Genomic DNA, 22,325 nt, shown 5'->3' on the forward strand with positions numbered 1-22,325 from the left:
CTCCGTCTCAAAAAAAAAAAAAAAAAATCTGCCTGCCTCGGCCTCCCAAAGTGCTGGGATTGTAGGCACAAGCCACTGCGCCTAACCCTATCTATGTTTTTATAGGAATTATAGTAGGCAGAAACACTGTTTTAATGAGGCTTACGACTTGTTAATCAGATCAGCCAGATGACAGTAAACATATTTTCTTCAAAGGAAGTCCAGCAAATCACTTAATTTGTTAATGACCCAGCAATGAAATCATTTAAAAAATGATTTAGGGGATGGGGGTCATGTGTCTGAATGACTCAGTTTTTTTCCTTCCAGTGGACTATAGTGGAACATGGTTTTGCTCTCACTTTGAATAATTCTCTTTGAGAAATCTTAACTGTAAGCAGTCATTTAATAATTTTTTAAGTAGTCTTATCTAAATCTTGCAGCCTGGTCCTTAAACAGTAATTATTGTATATTTACTATTCACCTGTGAATGTGAGAATACTTTGTGAGAATTATTACTTTGTGATATTTTCATAAGCGTTACACTTACGTGGCAAATGAACGTATTAAATTGCCTAAGGACAAGCAATTGAAAGTAAGGACAGAGACAACATTAGAATATGGTGTTTTATGTGTATGCCTTCAAGAAAAGCTTAGGTGTGTCCTAGCAATATTTAGACAAGCAGGATGACCTCCCATTTCTGTTTCTTTTAATAAATAGTGATTTTGTAGAGAAATATAAAGAAAAGTTTTATATTTTGCCACAATTTAAGGTTTTGTTGCTATTCATGAGCCTGATTATTCCCTTTTTGTATAGGAAGATTTTCAGTCTATGACTTATGGATTTAAAATGGCTAACAGTGTGACAGATCTTCGAGTTACAGGTAAAATTATTTTTAAAGATAATTCACAAGTTTTACATTTTCATATGTTTCCTTTTAAAACTTATTGTTTCTTTTTCTAGGCATGCTAAAAGATGTGGAGGATGACATGCAAAGAAGAGTAAAGGTATGTATGTTTTCTCTTTGACGTAGGGTTTTGGTACACGTCTAAATGTCAGGTTATCTTTACCTAATTACAAATGTGTAGAACCACCTTTCTCCTGTATGTGCTTTGTATTTTTTTTTGTAATGAATTTGAACACTGCTAGAGGAGTTTCTGATAAATGAATGTCATTTTTAGTATAGCCATCCCTCAGTATTCTCAGGGCATTGGTTCCAGGACCCCTGTGGATGCCAAAACTCAAGGATGCTCAAGTCTCTTATATAAAATGGTGTGATATTTGCATATAACCTGTTTATGTCCTTCTGTATACTTTAAGTCATCACTAGATTACTTATAATATTTAATATGTAAATGTTATGTAAATAGTTGTACTTTTAAAATTTATATTTTTAAATGCTATTTTAAAATTTTTTTCTGATACTTTCAATCAGTGGTTGGTTGAATCCAATATTAAAATTTAACCCACTTGATTCTTTCAACTTTTTGCCGGTGTTTTAGAGTTTTACTATGCTATTTTAAGAATAGTATTTTTCTCCCACTACTGTTTTGAGTTCCTCAAAGGTAAGGACTGTCTTGTTCACCTTTGTATCTTTAATAGCTGGAACAGTGTCTGGAACACAGTAGGTGAGCTCAGTAAATGGTGATATGTCAAATCTGGTGAAAACCTTCTAGATGACCTTGATGATTTGCTGCTTTTCATAGAGATTAAAAAGGGGGAAAAGTTGTATTCCTACTTTTCTTTTTAACACTAGTATAACAGTATGGTTGTCAAACTCCATATTCTCTTTTTTTGATTTTTGCGATTCAGTGAATTGGGCAATTTAACACACATAGTGCTCCACTTTTAGATGAGGAAAATACAGATCAAAGGAATTAAGTAACCTGTGTCTTAGCTTTACTAAAGGGCATGTAAATGGCAACTTTAGGGCTAGAACCCACAACTTCTAGTAGATCTTCCTGTAGTACCGCCCTGGTGTTTGGTCAAATAAAATTGTCCACTATAACATTTGTATTAAGATATTTTGTAGTTTAGTGTAAAACAAATCAGTATTGACCATTGAACTTTATTTTTTCATGATGTGATTTTTGTAAAGGTTACAGTTTTTTTCTAACAGGGTTAGTTTTGAGAGCATCAGGAATTTCAATTAATAGCTCCTTTTAAAGGAAAATGTACTGTGTGCCATATACTTCTGCTTATGTTATTTCGTTGTTTTGCTTTTGCTGTTTCAATACTTAATTCTTTTGCATGATCTTTATAATTTATGTCAAAATGACCTTTCTGTATATAGGATTAATAGGAACATAAATACTAGACACAGCTTTTTTTCTCCAATAATTTTTTCCAAAAACAGATTGTTGTGTATACTCAAAAAATTAGTGTTTTACCTTATATATTTGTAATGTAATATTTTTTCAGGTTTGTGTTTAATTCACCTTTTTTAAAATTTTAGAGTACTCGAAGTCGACAAGGAGAAGAAAGAGATCCAGAAGTTGAACTAGAAGTAATTGAACTTATTTTCTGGTAGATAATATCAGAGAAGTCTACCTGTTAATGTTGTAGTTTTATGAACTGCGTTATAATTTATGGAAGCCCTTTTAAGGTATTTCTTTAAAATTGGACATTGCAAGGGATTTTATTTCCCTTGTATTTATTTTGATAGAATGATAGTACAGCTCTTTCAAATAGATGATTTCAAAACTCTTCAGTATTCCTGTGAGGTAGGAAGAAAAATATGATCTTTCACAGATAATGCGTCAGAGCTACACAGTATCAAAAGTTGCTGAACCTTTGTCGAGATTCTAAATTTTCTGACTCTGCTTAAAGCACATTTTAATCAGTCTTTTAAAATGCGGATAAAATCAGCTTTTGAGGTAATAGTGTAGCTTTTGACTTAGGACAAGATCAATCCTGTTGATATAGAAGCTTCACATTCCTATTTCAAAAGAATAGGCTTTGTTTTGTTTTCTGCAGCTCATTTTTCAGGCTTTTAAAAGCCTATAAGCGAAGGTGTCTGTAATGTAGTACGTTATTAACATTGAGACTTAGGAGTTAATATATTTTAAATGAAATTCCTTTCATGGACTTTGCATCTTTTAACTTCTAGTCCTCTCTTGTTTTTTTAGCACCAACAATGTTTAGCAGTATTCAGCAGAGTGAAATTTACTCGTGTATTACTGACAGTGCTTATAGCCTTTACTAAGAAAGAGGTAAGGGCATTCAATATCATATGTCTGTTTGTTTTAGTGATTTTGGATGGAATGCCTAAGTGATGCAGTTCTGAAACTTTTCCCTTGAAGTGCTCCTGATCTCAGATATAGAGAACTCAGCATTTGGTGTATTTATACCAGAGTAACCCTAAAGACTTTCTCAAGAAGTATATTTTTTTACTTATTTGTAACTAATACATTAGAAGCTGAAATTGCTTGTAGGTTGTCATATTTTGTGAATTGAAAAGGAGAAAGTAAAAATTTTAGGCCTATTACCTTCACTTACATAATTAATTGTTAGATTTGTATAGAACCAAAAGCAAGCCTTAGATGGTGAATATTTTTTCTTTTTTGTATTTTTGCACTAATTCAAGCCAATTACAGATTAATTTGTGAATAGTTTATAAGTGGTGAGTAGGGATCCAATTTTTACCATTAATTTAACTTCTGTAATTCTATTTCTTCCCGGGTTTTTTTTCCCCCCAACCTTGATGAATGACATAGAATTGTTGAAAATTTTCTCATTTTCTAGTTGATTGCATCTTTGGTTTTTATTATTAAAAAAAGTAAATCAAAAATATTTTCTATTGTTATAATTGATCCTACAAGTTTTATAGATGTGAGTAAAAAAACATTTTCTGGCCGGGCGCGGTGGCTCAAGCCTGTAATCCCAGCACTTTGGGAGGCCGAGACGGGCAGATCACGAGGTCAGGAGATCGAGACCATCCTGGCTAACACGGTGAAATCCCGTCTCTACTAAAACTACAAAAAACTAGCCGGGTGAGGTAGCGGCGCCTGTAGTCCCAGCTACTTGGGAGGCTGAGGCAGGAGAATGGCGTGAACCCGGGAGGCGGAGCTTGCAGTGAGCTGAGATCTGGCCACAGCACTCCAGCCCGGGTGACAGAGTGAGACTCCGTCTCAAAAAAAAAAAAAAAAAAATTTTCTATCCTAACAGGATCTGGACATCCTGTATTAAGTACATAGTTTATGAAAACCAATGTCATTACAGCAAGCATTTAATTTCATTATTGTTTATAGGATTTTCCTATTTAATGTATATCTTTCAGTGAAAGAATATGTAAGAATGTTTTTGGTGATTTATTTGCTAGACCAGTGCTGTTGCAGAAGCTCAAAAATTGATGGTTCAAGCAGCAGATCTTCTTTCTGCCATTCATAATTCATTGCATCATGGCATCCAGGCCCAGAATGATACTACAAAAGGAGGTAATTGTTCAGTTTGCTTCTACTCTTTGTTTTCTTCTTTTCCATCCAACGTATTTAGTGCTTAGCTTGTACTAAAGTTTTTTTCAAGTCAGTCTTGTACCTTGGAATGTTTTACTCCGGAGACTTACAGTGTTTAGGCTCTCCTCTATAAATATATATTACAGTAAAAAACAATACTGTAGAACTTGGCCATTTCCTGTATATTACTATTTAGACTCAGAATATGTATCCTGTCTTACATCCGAGCTGTGATGTTACAGCCTGGCAGGTTCTTCTTGCTGCCCAGAAAAGCCAACGCAGTGAGAACAGCAGAGGAGGAGTTTAATTATCATGAGGTCAGCTGAGTGGAAGGATGAGAGCTGTTTCTCCGATCTTCCTCCCTGAGAATTCAGGGACTAGAGTTTTTGAAGAATAGTTTGGCAGGCAGTGGGTGAGCAAGGAGAGGTTTGTTTCAGGAAGGGACAGTTACCATCTTTATTTTAAACTGTAAACTAGATTTCTCCCATAGTTGCTTGGCCTACACCAGGAATGAGCAAAGACAGCCTGTGAGGTTAGAAGCAAGACGGAGTCAGCTATGTCAGGTTTCTCTCATAATTTTTACAAAGGCTATTTCAGTGTTAACAGTGAATCACCTTTTTCATCACCTCTCCCCTTTACTCTTTTGTCTGAGAGATCATCACTTCCATTACACATGTTAGAAATGCTTGTTCCCTGGTGCTGTAAAGAAATAGCACTTGAACATAAATTTTATTTCCTCAGCAAGGCCATTTTTACTTTCTGCAGAAAGGGTACACTCGCCAGCAGTTCTGCCGTGAGAGTACACCCAACAAAGGAGACAGGGTCATTTATAACCTGACGCGTCCACCCTACTGCCGTGTCCGGTTTCTGTTGACTGGAACGGGACCTCACATTCTGTATTCGTCCCAATTGCCTAGCAACTTAGAACTTTTTAAAAGAGGCAAAGGCAGAGGAGAACAAAGAAAGGAGGAAGTAACTTGTGGAATGCTGAGAAAGGTAAAAACACCTTCAAATAAGGAAGAAGAACAGTCTATGACCTATTGCTTCCTTGGACCAGTATAAGCATGCCAGGGCAAATATTTAGGCTAAATTATGGGAGCTAAGAACATAAAGTACATTTGTTTCTTTGTTACGGCTAGCAGATATTTAAGAATGTTAGCACAGGTCTTTGAATAAATTTTGCTTCTAAATAGAAGTTATTATTTATTCCTAATTAGATGGGAAGGAAAGTCTTTGAAGAGGAACCTCTACTTTACTTTTTACACACAGTCTACTCTGAACACCAGGCAGGCCTTAGATATTCTCCCTGTTTTGAAAAAACTTTCAATCTGTATTTTTCCCGTGTTCTCACACCACCACAACAGTCATCAGCACAGAAGACTTGAGTAATCAGCTTCTCTTTTTCCACACACACCAGCTGGGTGCCCTCTAATTAAACTGCCATTGAAGGAGTGTTTGTGGTAGTGTGTGTGGAAAACAAACTCCAGCCTCTACTGTCTACCTGGAGGTAATGCCAGATCCCACAGGTTGAGGGCTCAGTCCCCAAGACTGCTCTTGCTCCCCAAACACCAGTTCCAAGTCTGGGTTTCCAGAACTTCTGATCTACTGGCTTTAAGTTGGGATTCCCATGACTCTCTTTTTGGTTTCAGCTGATTTGCTGGAGTGACTTACAGAACTCTGGGAAACACTTACTGTGTTTATTGTGGAGGGCTATGGGATACGAAGGATACAGATGAAGAGATGCATAGGGTGAGGTATGGGTAAGGGTCTTGGCGCTTGCAGGCCCTCCCTGGGTGTCCTATCTCCTAGGCACTTCGACATGTTCAGGTATCTGGAAGCTGTCTGAACTGTGTCCTCTTGAGTTTTTACAGACGCTTCCTTACATAGTCATGATTGATTAAACCTTTGGCAGTTGGTGATCAACTTGACCTTCAGTCTCTCCCATCCCTGGAAGTTGTGGGGTGGGGCTGAAAGTCCCAACCCTGTAATCGTGCCTCTGTCTTTTTGGTTATCTGCCCTACCCTGAAGCTATCAGTCATTCTCATACCAAAAGACAGCACTTGGAGAGTCTAAGGATTTTAGGAGTTACCTTAGGAAGCAAGAAGAAAGACCGAATATATATTTCATAATGTCACACCCTCTGTGTTCTCACTGCATTCATACAGTCCTCTGTTATATTTTTTTTAGTACATTGTATTTTAGTTTTTTACCCGTTTGTCTTTCCATGAGATTTTGAGCACTTTTAGCCCAGGCACTTTCTTCTTGTGTATTGCCATGCTTGGCGTGTTGTTGGCACTCAGATTTTATTTATGAACTATGCCTTAAAAAGAATAGTGTACCTCTGTTGTAAAGTTTACAATGGGTTAATATTTTAGATAATATGTAAGAATTTTGATTGTCCTTAAAACTCATTACAATGGAATGATATTTATATCCTTTTTTTCCCCCTCAACGACTTGGCCATTCCAGTAGAGATGAAGAGAAATTTATATGCTTCAAATTAGTGTTACCCAATTGTCGGTCTTGTAACCAGAAAAGCAAATTTTTACTGATTCATACCTCATTCCTTTTCCACACCTATCCTCCATTTAGAGACAGGCATTGTGTTCCCCTTCCCATACATTTTTCTTTCCTTACTAAAATGTTAGGTAATAGAGCAACCCAGAAGGGAATTTGGGTTAGGAAATGAATATTGTCATAATTTTTATGTTTCTACTAGTTGTGCTAAATTTGTATTTATTTATCATCATTTTCACTTTTTCCAAAAGAGGGAATGTGTTTATAGGATGAATGACTAGGTGGCATTCTGTACCATGGGACATAAGGAGGTGGTTATGCTTAGCAATGTAGTAGTACATGTTTACAGAGAGGGATAAAATGTTCACAACTCTTAAATGCTTTGAAATCTACAGCAGTAATACTTTTATGAAAACCGCTGTATAATAAATGACTTCAAAGTAATTTGTTGGTTTGTGTATCAATAAGATCATGCAAAGCAAGAATCTTCCAGATGATTGGAATCTGGATATTTCTTTTTGCCATGTCTGACTACTCCTGGTCTATTCTGCTCTGTATTTGTAATCAAGCAAACTCTTGACATGATAATTTCCATGGGATCATTAGTAGATACAGCTTGTGACTTTCCTATATTTCAGACCAGTGCTAAAAATAGCTTGTGCGTATGATCACCTCTATTACTTTGGTTTTATAGTATGCCGACAGGCTTCAGGAAAATTGTTTACATAAAATTGGCTTGAATAAACCTTTAAAAAATGTAATCTTATGACTAAGCAAGTGAAATTTTAAATTTAAGAAGTACTCACCCTGTGCTTGTATGTGTAATACCTTTTAGCTGGCGTAATTTAACTTTGTAATTATCCCTTAATCATAAGCCATACAATTCTATAATAAAAAAGTTAATGCCTTCTTAATGTCTATTCTAGTAGAAGAATGATGAGAAAATAATAGATTAGTTTTGGTCTCTACTCATTTTGCCTTCCGATTATATTACGACTCCAACTGGTGACAAAATGGCTGTGTAAATCCTGAAATCACTGAGCATTCATTTTAGCTTCTCATTGAAAGGTATATATTCAGTATGAATTGTAAACTGGCATTAAGGGAGAAAGTAGGAATAATCAAACTTGATCTGGGAATTACTTGCTGGTGCATTTACTCAATGCATAGTAATATCTTTATGCAGATGCAGAATACAAAAGCGGTTTTGGAGGTGGATAAGGAGGGCAGCTTACTGATAATGGGATTTTTTGATGTGGTTACATGGAGCACTGTAGTAAAGTAAGTATTTGGCCCTGGAAAATGGGTAGAAAAACAGATTTAGGAGTCATTTTCAGTGCTTATTGAGGGAGTAGATGTTTACTTGGGACTTGCTGGATTCAAAGATGTGACCTTGGGTTATATCGTTGTTGAAGGAAGAAAGGAGCAAAAAAATCCAGTGAAACGGATGTTTTTCTTTGTTTTTGCTTATGCTGTCTTGAATTTTATAGTTCTTTTTTATATGTCTGTGGAAGTTTAGCTCATCCTTTAAAATGATATTCACATCACCTCCTCCAGTGAAACTTTCCTGGTTCTGTTTGTCAAACTATTTTTTTTCTTTCCCTGTTCGCTCATAGTTATCTGTGAATTGGGTCTAGTTTACCCTTTAGATTATGAGCATCTTTAACAGTTGCCAATGGAAAAATATATTTAAATTTATGTTGCGTGAAATTAGTAGATACTCTTGGGGATTGTATTTTCAAATCTAACATACAGTTTCAAGAGGACTTGTCATCTTTAAAAAATAAATTAAAAGATACCTGAATAAACTTGGTGGGTTGAACACATGTATTTGCTTTCTGAAATCCCAAAGAAGCAATGAAGAAGTGATTTTTTTCTTTCAGGGCATCATTGATAAAGATGGGAAAGACAGGGAAAGGAGAAAATAGCAACAAAGTTATTTTAGAAACTGGAAAACAGAAGGAGATTGACTTACCTATCTACGAATAACTGTATTTTTAGCCACTGATAGAGGATGTCAAAGGCAGCCCAGTTTAAACTGTGGATCTCCTGAAGGCTGCATTATTAGTTTGCCAGATACTTCTGGAAATGGGTATGAGAAATTTAGCGGAAAACATGAGAACTGGTTGATAATCTGTTCAGAAGCAGAAATTTCTTCCCCCTTTTTGCTGAGTGACATTCCTGAACCTCACAATACTGAAAGTTTATTCTCTGGAGGAAGGGGACAGAGGGATTCTGTACTTGAGGGTATATGAGGCCCAGTTGAAGGGTACACATTATGAGACAGTTAAGTGAAAGTTAAGTAGTTATTATTGTAACCTACTTTATTTCCCCATCTCTCCTCTCTTTGCTCCACTCTGCTTTCAGAACAGTGTAGCCAGGCACATGCTCTCCACTTAAGAGTTTAGAGGTTTCTTCTTAGGGAAATCTGACAAGTCCAAGAGGTGAAGAAAAACAACAGCAAAATCTATGATAATTTCAGCAGTTCCCTTGATAAAATGGCTTGGTTGAAAGCTTGACCTATATTCACCGTGCTCTTAATGTTTTTTTGGTGTGTGCTCTAGTTTCAAATCTGAGTGTAGAGTTAAGGGTGGAAATCTCTAGCCTGAAAGAAAGAGAATAAAACAGGCAAACAAACGAAATACCTTAAGAAAAATGAGAAAAATCAATACGTATGTAAAACAAAAATAGGATGCTATATGAAAGGAAAAAAGGGGAATATGTTATTTGAGATTGAAAATAGAAGAGCACGGTGGGTGGGGGGCAAGGGGAAGGATAGCATTCAGAGAAATACCTAATGTAGACGATGGGTTGATGGGTGCAGCAAACCACTATGCACATGTATATGTATGTAACAGACCTGCATGTTTTGCACATGTATCCCAGAACTTAAAATAGAAGAGCAGAAATGACAAAAATAAGTAGGAAGTTTAGAACAAAGTTGCAGAAATCTTGAGAGTCAAAAATGAAAAGGTTGAAAATAGGAAAGATAAAGATTATACTAGGCTTAGTCACGAAAGGTCTACTGTCTAATAAAGGTAAGTAAATAAAACAAAGGATAAACTAATAAAAGTTGTTCCAGAAATATAGATCAGAAAGTAGAAGCAATCAATCAATCAATCAATCACTGGATGTGGTAGTCCATGCCTGTAATCCTAGTGCACTTTGGGAAGCCAAGGCAGGAAGATTGCATGAGGCCAGGAATTCGAAACCAGCCTGTACAACATAGTGAGACCCCATCTCTACAAAAAATTAAAAAATTAGCCAGGTGTGGTGGCACATGCCTTGTAGTCCTTTCTACTTGGGAGACTGAAGTGGGAGGATTGCCTGAGCCCAGGAGGTCGAAGCTACAGTGAGCTATGATTGTAGCACTGCACTCCAGCCTGGATGACAGAGAGAGACCCTGTCTTTTTAAAACAGACAAACAAACAAACGTAAGAATATTTCCTGGAGACAGATGATATGAATGCTCAGTTTGAAAGAGCCAATAAAGAGCCACCCAGCACAACCAGAATGAAAACTGACTTGTATTGATGTGGCATATCATTATGAAACTTTAGAAAAGTGGCAACAAATAGAAGATCCTAAGAGAAAAGAGGCAAAACCGAGTTACATACACAGAATCAAGACAGAATGTCACATGTGCAGCAGCAGTGGAAATTAGAAGTCAACGAAGCAAAAACAAAGATCCTAATGCAAAACTTCCTCAGAGCAATAGCAATGAAGACAGTGTAGTTCTGGATAGATACAGATCAGTGGAATATAATAGAATTGAGAGCCCAGAAATGAACACTCATATTCTCAGTTGCTGTTTGACAAGGGTGTCAAGACAATTCAATGAGGAAAGAAATGTCATCAGAGCTGCTAAGACAACTGGATATCCACATGCTGGAGGATAAAGTTGGTTACTCCCTATCGCCCCTGCTGGTCATATACAAAAGTCAACTCCGAATGGATCAGTGACTTTAAGAACTAAAGCTATAGAACTCTTAAAACACAGGCATTAATCTTACATCCAGATTAAAAAAAAAACCGGAATGAAAAAATGGGCAAGAGATTTGAACAGACATTTCTCCAAATAAGATATGCAAATGGACAAAAAGTACATGAAAAGATGTGCAACAACAATAATCTTCAGGGAAATGCAAATCAAAATGAAAAGTTACTGCAGCCCACCCACTTGATTGCTTTAATAAAAAAGATAATAAAAAGTGTTGGCAAGGATGTGAAGAAACTGGAGCCCTAATACAGTACTGATTGGAATGTAAAATGATACAGCTCTCTTGGAGATAGTCTGGTAGTGTCTCAAATGTTAAACAGAATTATCCAAGGGAAATGAAAACATCCATACAAAGAGTTATACACTAATGCTCATAGCAGCATTATTCATAATAGCCAAAAGGGAAAAACAGCCCAAATGTCCATCAGTGGATGAATGGATACATAAAATGGTATATCCATGTAGTGGTGTGTTATTTGTCAATGAAAAATGAAGTATGAAGGACCTTTAAAACATTGTTTTACATGGAAGAATCAAATCAGAAAAGACCACGTATTATATGATTTCCATTTATATAAAATGTCCAAAGTTGGCAAATCCATAGAGACAAAGTAGATTTGTGGTTTCCTAGGATTGGGGAAAAAATTATAGGCAGGTAAGAGAGTGAGAGTGATTACTAATGGGTATAGAGTTTCTTCGTGGGGTGATGAAAATGTCCTAAATTAGATTCTGATAGTGTCACAAGTCTGTGAATGTATAAAAAACCATTGAATTGTGTACTTAGGTGAGTTATGTGGTATGCTAATTATATCTCATTAGAATTGTGAGTAAAAGAAAATCACCGGAGAAATGATTTCAGACTTTGGGGGATAATGGTTTCTAATGTTGAATTCTAGACACAACCTATCATTTAATTTTGAGGAAAGATAATTTCAGGCACTTACAGTCTCAGAATTTATCTCACAAAAGTTTTGGAAGATGTGCTCCATTAAAACATGGGAGTAAAGAAAGAGGGAAAGCATGAGGTTTAGGGAAAATGAGAATCCATCATAAAATAATGAAGGAAATCCCCAGGATGGTGGTGAAGGGAGAAAAATACAACATAATAGCTGAGCACCACGTACGGACAAGTCCAGATTGGAGGAAGCCCCAAGGCTCTAGGGAAAATGTCTTGAAGATACAAGACTGCTGTTGTGTTTGATGTGTTCAGAAGAGATTGAGAGAACTGGCAAATGGTTTGGGGTTGAATTAAGCCTTATGAGACAATTCTTAAACTTCAGAATGCATATGAAAATTAAAATTTTCACATCTGGGCAATGGATAACAAATCATAGTGGTGTTAATGCTGACTTATTTACTTGATCATAGTGGTGCAAACGCTGAATATTGATTATAACCAAAATTGTGATGTAACGATATTGTAGGTTAGGGGACAGAAGTGTGTGCAGGCATATAATTTGTACATGGTTACAGTGCTACTTGTTTTTTGTTTTACACATTATCTCTGACTTCCTCCTTTTCAGGTCTCTGACATCTTCTGGAGATGGAGGAGGAAGTCAGAGATACTGTGTAAAACTAAAATGAAATTAAGGAGTACTCTAAGCTTGTTTTTTGGCAATATGTAGATCGGGGTGTCCAATCTTTTTTTTTTTTTTTTTTGAGACGGAGTTTTGCTATTGTTGCCCAGACTGGAGTGCAATGGCAAAATCTCGACTCAGTGCAACCTCTGCCTCCCGGATTCAAGTGATTCTCCTGGCTCAGCCTCCTGAGTAGCTGGAATTACAGGCGCCCGTCACCACACCCAGCTAACTGTTTTATATTCTTTTTTTAGTGGAGACGGAGTTTCACCATGATGGCCAGGCTGGTCTCGAACTCCTGACCTCAAGTGATCCACCCGCCTTGGCCTTCCAAAGTGCTGGGTTTACGGGTGTGAGCCACCGCGCCTGGCCAGGGGTGTCCAATCTTTTGGCTTCCCAAGGCCACACTGGAAGAAGAATTGTCTTGCATCACACATAAAATGTGCTAATGAGAGCTGATGAGCCAAAAAAAGAAAAAATAACCAAAACAAATCTCATAATGTTTTAATAAAGTTTACAAACTAGTGTTGGACTGCATTCACAGTCATTGTGGGCTGCAAGTTGGACAGATTTGAGGTAGATAATACCAAAAAAGAAATACAAGCGATAACTAAGAGGAAATGGAAGAGATAGCCTCTGGGGAGAGAGAAATGGTGATGCTGGGTGGAGAACATGGTTAGACGATTGATTATTGGTTTTAATAAAAGCCTTGTTCAACTGATTCTTGAGCCACATGCATATGTGACTGGAAAAAAGTTAAAAATTTTGTGCATATTAAAAATAGATTAAAATATGTAGAATATGATGATACGTTACCTGTGATAGGGCTCATTTAACTTCCTGAGGACTGACCTTGCCGCTGAAGACAAAACTATGCTGTTACAACCCAGTCTGCTTAACTTGCCCACGGTGGCAATGTGTTGTGCAACAGAGGTGGAGCTGACTTCATTTTAAAATTACAAGCCATTAGAGAGTACTAAGCCATGATGTGCTAGTGCCAGGAGCCTGAGATGTTTATTCTTTTAGTTCAGAATTTTTTCTGTTTTTAACAAGTCCATGCATACCCACAGATGTGTGCTTGTGTGTGTCTAATCTAGAGGATTTCTGGTTTGGGGATGGTACTGTGAAGATGGCTCTGATGTTTCTACTCTCTAAAACCAGCCAAAATCTACAAGGAATATGGGAAATAGAATCTTTCCAGTGTCTTAAAAAATAGGAAACACTTATAACCAGAATCAAAATAGAATGGGACCCAGGAGAGGGAGAACATTGAGAATGGATGCTTAGATTTTCATGGTGTAAACATAAGTAGACCTGCAAAGGAGACAGGATTTCACCATGTTGGTCAGCCTGGTCTCAGAAGAAGTTGACATAACTTGAAGGGACAAAACTAGGGATTCTCTTGGAATAATCACAGGTGTGGAGTACACAAGCTGACTGTGTTAAACTATGTGAATAATACCTTGGGAGAGGCAAAGGAGGTGGGGCTGTGCCAGAAAATGTCTTTGTTTCTGCTGCAAGACAGAGGAGATGCTGTTGATGTTTTAGTAGTCTGGTTAACTGGTAATCTTTGTGTCAGTAAAAGAAACACATGCACATACGCACATAACATGTGGCTTAAGGAAAGTCAGGCCTCCTGCTAGTCTAGAGTGCTATTCTAACACCTTACTCAAAAAACTGGTTCAAGAAGCACTCCTTCAGTGATATCATAATCAAAAAAGAAACTGCATAGTATTTATACACAAATATCCCAAGAAAATAGCACAAATCAAGAAAGCAGATGAAAAACACTGCTCAGAAACACTTTTGTACAAAAATTGAAAGAATTTATTTTAAAATGACCTCTGTAGAACAAGAGCAGAAAGCAAAAATACTAAGACTAAAGGAAGAAATAATGAATAACAGAAAGGTAGTAAAAGTGACCAGGCAGAGTTCAGGAAAGCAGTAGAAGAGAAAAATCCTGAGAGATCTCATTGAAAATAGCAAAAGCATTCTAGACATTGCTGAAAAGCCATGAAGGACTTGGAGGGCCAGGCACTATGGCTCAGGCCTGTAATCCCAGCAGTTTGGGAGGCCGAGGCAGGCAGATCACCTGAGGTCGGGAGTTCAAGACCAGCCTGACCAACATGGAGAAACCCCTGTCTCTACTAAAAATGCAAAATTAGCTGTGGTGGTGCATGCCTGTAGTCCCAGCTACTTGGGAGGCTGAGTCAGGAGAATCGCTTGAACCTGGGAGGCGGAGGTTGCAGTGAGCCGAGATCATGCCATTGCACTCCAGGCTGGGCAGCAAGAGTGAAACTCGGTCTCAAAAAAAAAAAAAAGGACGTAGAGGTCAGGATTGAGGAAAAAACTAAGTGAAACAAAAGTGAGCAAAGGAGATTTGAAGTATGATGAGAAAGTAATAGCAAAAGAAGACTCAGTATACATATAATTGGTGTCCCTTAAGATGTGAACCATATAATGGAACAGAAAAAAAGTTAGACATTTCTAGAAGAAACTAGAATTAAATCCGTGAGTGTGCATTGAAAGAGAATAATGTGTTCCAGGATAAATTGATAAAGAATTATTAATAGTAAAATAGAGCCTAGTAAATTACTTAAGCTCTAAAGCAACTTATATTGGCTTCATGGTTCTTCACATCAACATCAACACAGAAAGTAGCATAACAATATCTTCAAAGTCCTCAAGTAAAGAACTGTGACCTGCTGGGTGCAGTGGCTCGCACCTGTAATCCCAGCACTTTGGGAGGCCAAGGCGGGCGGATCACAAGGTCAGGAGTTTGAGACCAGGCTGACCAACATGGTGAAATCCTGTCTCTAATAAAAGTAGAAAAATTAGCTGGGCCCAGGTGGGCGCCTAAAGTCCCAGCTGCTCGGGAGGCTGAGGCAGGAGTACCACTTGAACCCGGGAGGCAGAGGTTATGATGAGCTGAGATCGCAGCATTGTACTTCAGCCTGGGCAACAGAGTGCGACTCTTAAAAAAAAAAAAAAAGAACTGTGATATAAAACTTTTACACCCATTCCAAAGGTCTTCAACTGACACTCGTACAAATATTTTAAACTAGCAAGAACTTGGAATATTTTCTAAAACCTTTTCCCTGGAGGAGAAAGACTGAAATCAGGAACGAAATTCAGCCTACTGAGACATAAATGGAAAAGCTGTGGTACGACAGACATTGAGCATTGATTGTTTCATTGTATAACTGTGGTTAAAACGGTGGAAATTGATTTTACTAAATGTAATGTAACAGAAGTGTCAAGAATCTTGACGATATAAAAGTAATTAACCAAAGTCAGGAAGTAATGGGGAAGACTAACTTTCTTTTATATGCAGGGATCCAGAGAGACTGGTTAAAGCTGAGAAATCATCTGTAATATAAAGATAGGTATATTTCAACATGTAGAAGGAACAAATGGTGATAGAGATAAGACTATAGTTTGATGCTTGTTGTAGTTCATTTTGTGTTGCTGTAACAGAGTACCTGAGACTGGGTGATTTATTTTGAAAGAGGTTTACTTAGCTCATGATTCTGCAGCCTGGGAAGTTCAAGATTCATGGTACACGCTCAGCTTCTGATGAGACCATGCACTGGGTCAAAACATGGCAAAGAAGTTTAAAGCAGACACGTGGAAAGAGGAACCAAACAGAAAGAACCTCCTTTTAACAATACACTATCGTAGGAACCAATCCGTACCTGTGAGAACTAATCCAGTCTCACGAGAGTGAAAGGCATTAATCTGTTTAGGAGATATCTGCCCACTTTACTCAGACATCTCCTGTTAGGCCCCATCTCCCAACACTGTTGTACTGGCAGTTAAACTTCATGAATTTTGGTGGGGACGAAAACACATCCAAACCATAGCAATGGCCAAAGGAAGGTAAAGGGAGGTCTTTAGCATCATCATTGTTTATTATTGGTAAGATTAACAGATACCTTTCTGAAGGAATAGAGCTTTAGGTATATTAATAAAGTTGTAGATACAAAATTAATAAAAGACTTCTCAGTTATCAGAAAATACAGCAAAGAATGAATGATCTTAATGAAAGATAAAGGGAACCATGTATTTCCAATTTAGTGATAACAAAACTAAGTTCTGATTGTTGCTCTTCTTTCCTTCTCTTCTTGAAAAAATTCACTCCTAATGCCATGAGGTGGGCCTGAGCACAATGGGCATGTGCACTAGAGCAAGACTTTGGAGCCTGCCTTAGGGATGAGGATGGTGTCCACATGGGAGAGAGGAGTAGCCTGACATAAGTTGTTGTAACCATGTGGGTAGGTGGAGAGTCCTTTTAGCAGGGCGAGGCCTAGCATGGGCCATCAAAGTCTGTGAGGAGTAAGGAAGTGTCCATGCAGAATGGTAGTGGAATGGGGAGGGCATCTGCAAAGAGAGAGACCTAGAGCAGGAGTTTGGGACAGTTCAAGGTACCTTGAGAGCATCACCATGAATGGGTTGAATGGGTAGCCTAACTGGAATCACTGCTTCTTATAGAAGGATATCTCCACGGGAGTGTAGCTGAGCTTCGGGTGCCTGAGCCTAAGCAGGATCGAGAAGGGGACCATGTGGGAACAACCTGGCACTGTATGTCAGGAGCCTAAGTAGGATGAGGAGGGTGTGTCTATGGGAAGGCAGCCTAGTACAGGGTTTTGGAGTGTAAAGTCAGGGAGTAGAGAGAGGCATGGGGTATGGGAGTCCAGGCAGGGTAGGCTCATGTTAATGAGGCCTGGCGGAGTAGGGTGGTGAAACCTGAGGTAAATTCATGGAGGTGGTTGTGTGCAGGGCTATCAGTGACCAAGCCAGGTAATGAGGGGATCTGTGCATGGGGGAGACCAGGTGCAGGGTTTCAGAGCCTAAGCATGTTGAAAAGGGTGTCCTTGTGGAAGGTTGCCCAGGTATAGGTGTCAGATCATAAGTGGGGAGAAGAGGCTGTCCAGGAGGACAGGATGGCATGAGATGTCAAAGCCTAAGCAGGAAGAGAAGAGTAGAAAGGTGGCCCCATGTGGGAAATTGCAGCCTAAGCAGATTGATGAAAAGCTTATGTGCAGAAAGGTGGCCTGTTTTGGGGTATCAGAGCTCAGATGAGGTGAGGAGAGCATCTCTAGAGGAGTGCCAAATGGAGTGGAGGTTATGGTGGCCTAACATGTCAGTGATAGGAGATTGTAGTGGACTGAATGATGGTGGTCCCAAAGCTATCAAGGTCCTATTTCTACTTCTCAGAACCTGTAAATATTTATTTGGGAAAGAGATCTTTATAAATGTGATTGTTAAGGGTCTTGTGATAAGGGGGTGATCATGGATTTTCTGGCTGTACCCAAATACCGTAAGTGTCCTTCTAAAAGAGGTGGATGGGCCCGTCACAGTGGCTCACAGCTGTGATCCCAGCACTTTGGGAGGCCGAGGCGGACGGATCACGTGGTCAGGAGATCGAGACCATCCTGGCTAACCCTGTGAAATCCCGTCTCTACTAAAACTACAAAAAATTAGCCGGGCGTGGTGGCGGGCGCCTGTAGTCCCAGCTACTCAGGAGGCTGAGGCAGGAGAATGGCGTGAACCTGGGAGGCGGAGCTTGCAGTGAGCCGAGATTGCGCCACTGTACTCCAGCCTGGGCGACAGAGTGAGACTCTGTCACAAAAAAATAAATAAATAAAAAATAAAAATAATAGGAACGTATCAGTTGGACACAGAAAACAACTCGAAGGGGATCTCACGTGGTCAAAATTAGCAAAGACTTAAGCATCAAAGTAAATAATTCTGACAGATCATAACTTATGAAAAAAAGATAAAGCCATTATTCTACCCTGATGTAAAGAAATGAAATGGACAGTCTGATGAGAATATTTATATGAGTGTCCATCCAACCCCCAAATATTTATTAATTTCAAAAGGAAAGGGAGTAACTACAATGAAGAGGCCTGTTGGATACCACCTTAATCAAGTGATTAACGTTCACATCACCAGTAGTAAGATCCTCATTTTGCTGATAGCGTGCAATGAAGATATAACATTAATTCTGTAATGTTCCAAAGATTCATAGTATGAATCTGATCATGAGGAAACAAGACAGATCCACATTGGAAGGCAGTATACAGAATTATTGGTCTGTTAGTCTTCAAAGATGTCAGTGTCATGGAAGTCAAGAAAAGACTGAAGAACGGTGTCAGACTGAAGGAGATTAAGAGGCAGTGAAATTAAGTGCAACTGACATGGTTGTGAAGAAGTTTGTGAAACTTGAATGAGGTATGAGGATTGGGTGATAGTAGTTGCTCAGTGTTAGTTTTCTTTTTTTTTTTGAGATGGAGTCTCGCTGTGTTGCCCAGGCTGGAGTGCAGTGGTGCAATCTTGGCTCACTGCAAGCTCTGCCTCCCGGGTTCACACCATTCTCCCACCTCAGCCTCCAGAGTAGCTGGGACTACAGACGCCCGCCACCACACCTGGCTAATTTTTTGTATTTTTTTAGTAGAGGCAGGGTTTCACCATGTTAGTCAGGATGGTCTCGCTCTCCTGACCTCATGATCCGCCCGCCTCAGCCTCCCAAATTACTGGGATTACAGGTGTGAGCCGCCATGCCCAGCCCTGTGTTAGTTTTCTAATTCTGATGGCTGTATTGTGGTTATGTAAGAGTATGCCTTTGTAGGAATAACACTGAACATACCTGAGGGTGGTTTACTATTAACTGTGCTTGGAACTTTTGAGATTGTTTCAAAAGAAAAAAAGTTCACCTCAAAGCAAAATAGATCAATAATATGTTGGTGCTTTTGATATGTGAATGGACAATTTATGATATATCTACACAATGAAATATAATGGAATGAAATACTGATACATGCAACATAATGGGTAAGTCTTGGAAACACTATGTTGAGCCAAAGAAGTCAGATATAAATGAGTACAAATTGTCTGATTGTTTTGTTTGTTTAAAAGTAGGAAAGGGCTAATCTTTTTTTGAGACCGAGTCTCACTCTTGTCACCCAGGCTGGGGTGCAGTGGCACAATCTAAGCTTACTGCAGCCTTTGCCTGCCAGGTTCAAATGATTCTCCCACCTCAGCCTCCTGGGTAGCTGGGATTACAGGCGTACACCACCACGCCTGGCTAATTTTTGTGTTTTTAGTAGAGACGGGGCTTCACCCTGTTGTCCAGGCTGGTCTTGAACTCCAGACCTCAAGTGATCCACCCACCTTGGCCTCCCAAACTGCTGTGATTACAGGTGTGAGCCACAGCATCCGGCTAGGAAAGGCTAATCTGTAGGGACAGGAAGAAGTACCTTGGTTGCTGAGCATTGGAGTGATAGACTGGGAAATTGCACAAAAAAACCTTTTGGGGTGGTAAAACATTCTTTTTGTTGATTGTGGTAGTTATATGGTTGTACATATTTTTCAGACCATTGAACTGTACATTTGATGTTTGTATTGTATGTGAATTATGCCTCAATAAAATTAGAAAAAGGAAGTTTCTTCCACACATGGAAGAAACTTGTAGTAGTGATTATTTCTCAAGAGATAAACTGGGGATCACAAGTGGGCAGCTTTTTTTCCCTTAAACTCAGTGGTAAGAATTAGATTTTCAGAAAACCCTTTGCATCTATTACCTGTTCAAGAATATACACTAAAAAGTGTCAGATATGTAGATTTGTATGATGTTACACCCTAGGTTACTCTCACCAATGACTAGGGTATGATATTTATTGAGGCCATGCCTTGAGTTTAACAGTTGTGATTTAATACTATTTTGTAACATTTTGGTTAAATACAACATAAAGCTTACCATTTTAACCATTTTAAGTATCACTAACATTAAGTGCATCCACATTGCTGTGCAACTATCACCACTATCTCCAGAAGTTTTTTATGTTCCCAAACTGGAACTCTACCCTTTCAACATGAACTCCCAGTTCCCTCCTCCCCACAAACCCTCATGGCCATTATTATACTTCTCTCTCTGAATTTGACTGTTCTAGGTCCCTCATACAAGTGATATTATACAATACTTGTGTGTGTCTGGCTTAGTACAATTTTACAACTTTTTGTAGAAGGAAATAAAGTAGCCAAGAAGTGCAGAATAACATGACCGAAGCTCAGCAGCTTTTTTTTGTTGTTTTTTTGTTTTTTTTTTTGAGACGGAGTCTCGCTCTGTGGCCCAGGCTGGAGTGCAGTGGCCGGATCTCAGCTCACTACAAGCTCCGCCTCCCGGGTTTACGCCATTCTCCTGCCTCAGCCTCCCAAGTAGCTGGGACTACAGGTGCCCGCCACCTCACCCGGCTAGTTTTTTTTTTTTTGTATTTTTTAGTAGAGACGGGGTGCTAGTTTTTTTTTTTTTTGTATTTTTTAGTAGAGACGGGGTTTCACTGTGTTAGCCAGGATGGTCTCGATCTCCTGACCTTGTGATCCACCCGTCTCGGCCTCCCAAACTGCTGGGATTACAGGCTTGAGCGCCCGGCCAGCTCAGCAGCTTTTATTTTGTTTTCCAGAATTCCTTCTAACTTAAGGGCAGCCAAAACTCATTATTTTAATAAACCTGACTATAAATTGCCTATGTAACTCATGAAAGATAGGTCGAATAAATTATATAGTCTCTAGACTAATACATTTCCAGATCTTTAATTTTGACATCTAATTTACTTTTAGAATAACTTAATTTGCTCAGTAAAACCAAAGTACTTGTTACCATAAATCTTTTATCAAGGGGGAAGGGGAAGGTGAAGAGAAGTTGGTTAATGGGTACAAAAGTACAGTTAGATAGATGGAATATGTTCTACTTTTTGATAGTGTAGAAGGGAGACTATAGTTATTATTTTGTTGTATATTTCAGAACAGCTAGCAGAGAATTGGAATGTTACCAGTACAAAGAAGAGAGAAGTGTTTGAAGTGACAGATATCCTAATTACCCTGATTTTATTATTATACATTGTGTACATGTATCAAAATACCACATATACCACAAAAATACATACAACTGTTATACATCAGCATTTAAAAAAGAAAAAATTATTATGTAATGACCGTGTGCTGTTGGTAGTACTTTTCTGTTATTAATAAGACCAGTGACCTAACAGGAATTTTAGTACCTTCACAGTTTAAACCTGTGTATCATAATGTTTTGAAAATATCCGTTATACTTTATTATTTTAAGAGAGCGCAAGTTGAAGGGAAGATAATCTTATTTGGCCCTCTTGTACTGAGTGACTTTTAGCATTTTACTTATTTTTAATTTTTTAATTTTTTGAGATGGGGTCTGGCTGTTTTGGCCAGGTTGGTCTTGAACTCATGGCCTCAAGCAATCCTCCTGTCTCAGCATCCCAGTGGGCTAGGATTACGGGCATGAGCCACTGTGCCTGGCTTAGCATTTTATTTATGAAGTGTTTTAACAGGAAAACCAAGATAATTTTTATATGTCTATAGACTTGTGAAATAAGAAGGAAGCTCTGAAAATTATGTTGTCTAATTTGTATCCAGTTCAGTTCAGGAAAACTAGTGAGCATATGCTAGGCAGGAAGTGCCATGAATTGTGTTTCTTTCTGAGCTCATTTAGTAAGGGGCATTAGAGCCTGTTCAGGTTATTTCCATATAAGACAACCTGAAATAGTGTGGTAGAGGTATGAAGTACAGTGGGAAAATGTTAAAACAGTTTATTCTGGGAAGATACTGAGTTTGATAAAGCTTCTTTTAACTTTTTATAATTTCTACTGCCTTGAAACCAAATGCAGTCTCCTGGCTACCTTTTAGCCCCTCTCCTGCTCAGCTGTAGTCTACATCCTGAATAACTGGTTTGATCTTTTATTGTAACTCAGTTCTTACCCTCTTTT

At 38.5% G+C, this 22,325-nt stretch overlaps 1 protein-coding gene across 1 annotated transcript in view; it reads left to right on the forward strand.

The window, feature by feature from the left end:
* The window catches only part of NAA35 (N-alpha-acetyltransferase 35, NatC auxiliary subunit), an 88,620-nt gene that overhangs the window by 34,490 nt on the left and 31,805 nt on the right, over window positions 1-22,325 (forward strand). The window contains 5 exon segments of the mRNA XM_017859914.1: window positions 794-860; window positions 941-984; window positions 2,433-2,483; window positions 3,106-3,189; window positions 4,299-4,413. Of these exon segments, the coding sequence (XP_017715403.1) occupies window positions 794-860; window positions 941-984; window positions 2,433-2,483; window positions 3,106-3,189; window positions 4,299-4,413 (361 nt within the window).

Source organism: Rhinopithecus bieti, unplaced genomic scaffold, assembly GCF_001698545.2.
Source record: "Rhinopithecus bieti isolate Rb0 unplaced genomic scaffold, ASM169854v2 scaffold_51345, whole genome shotgun sequence".
In the NCBI taxonomy this organism is placed as follows: Eukaryota; Metazoa; Chordata; class Mammalia; order Primates; family Cercopithecidae; genus Rhinopithecus; species Rhinopithecus bieti.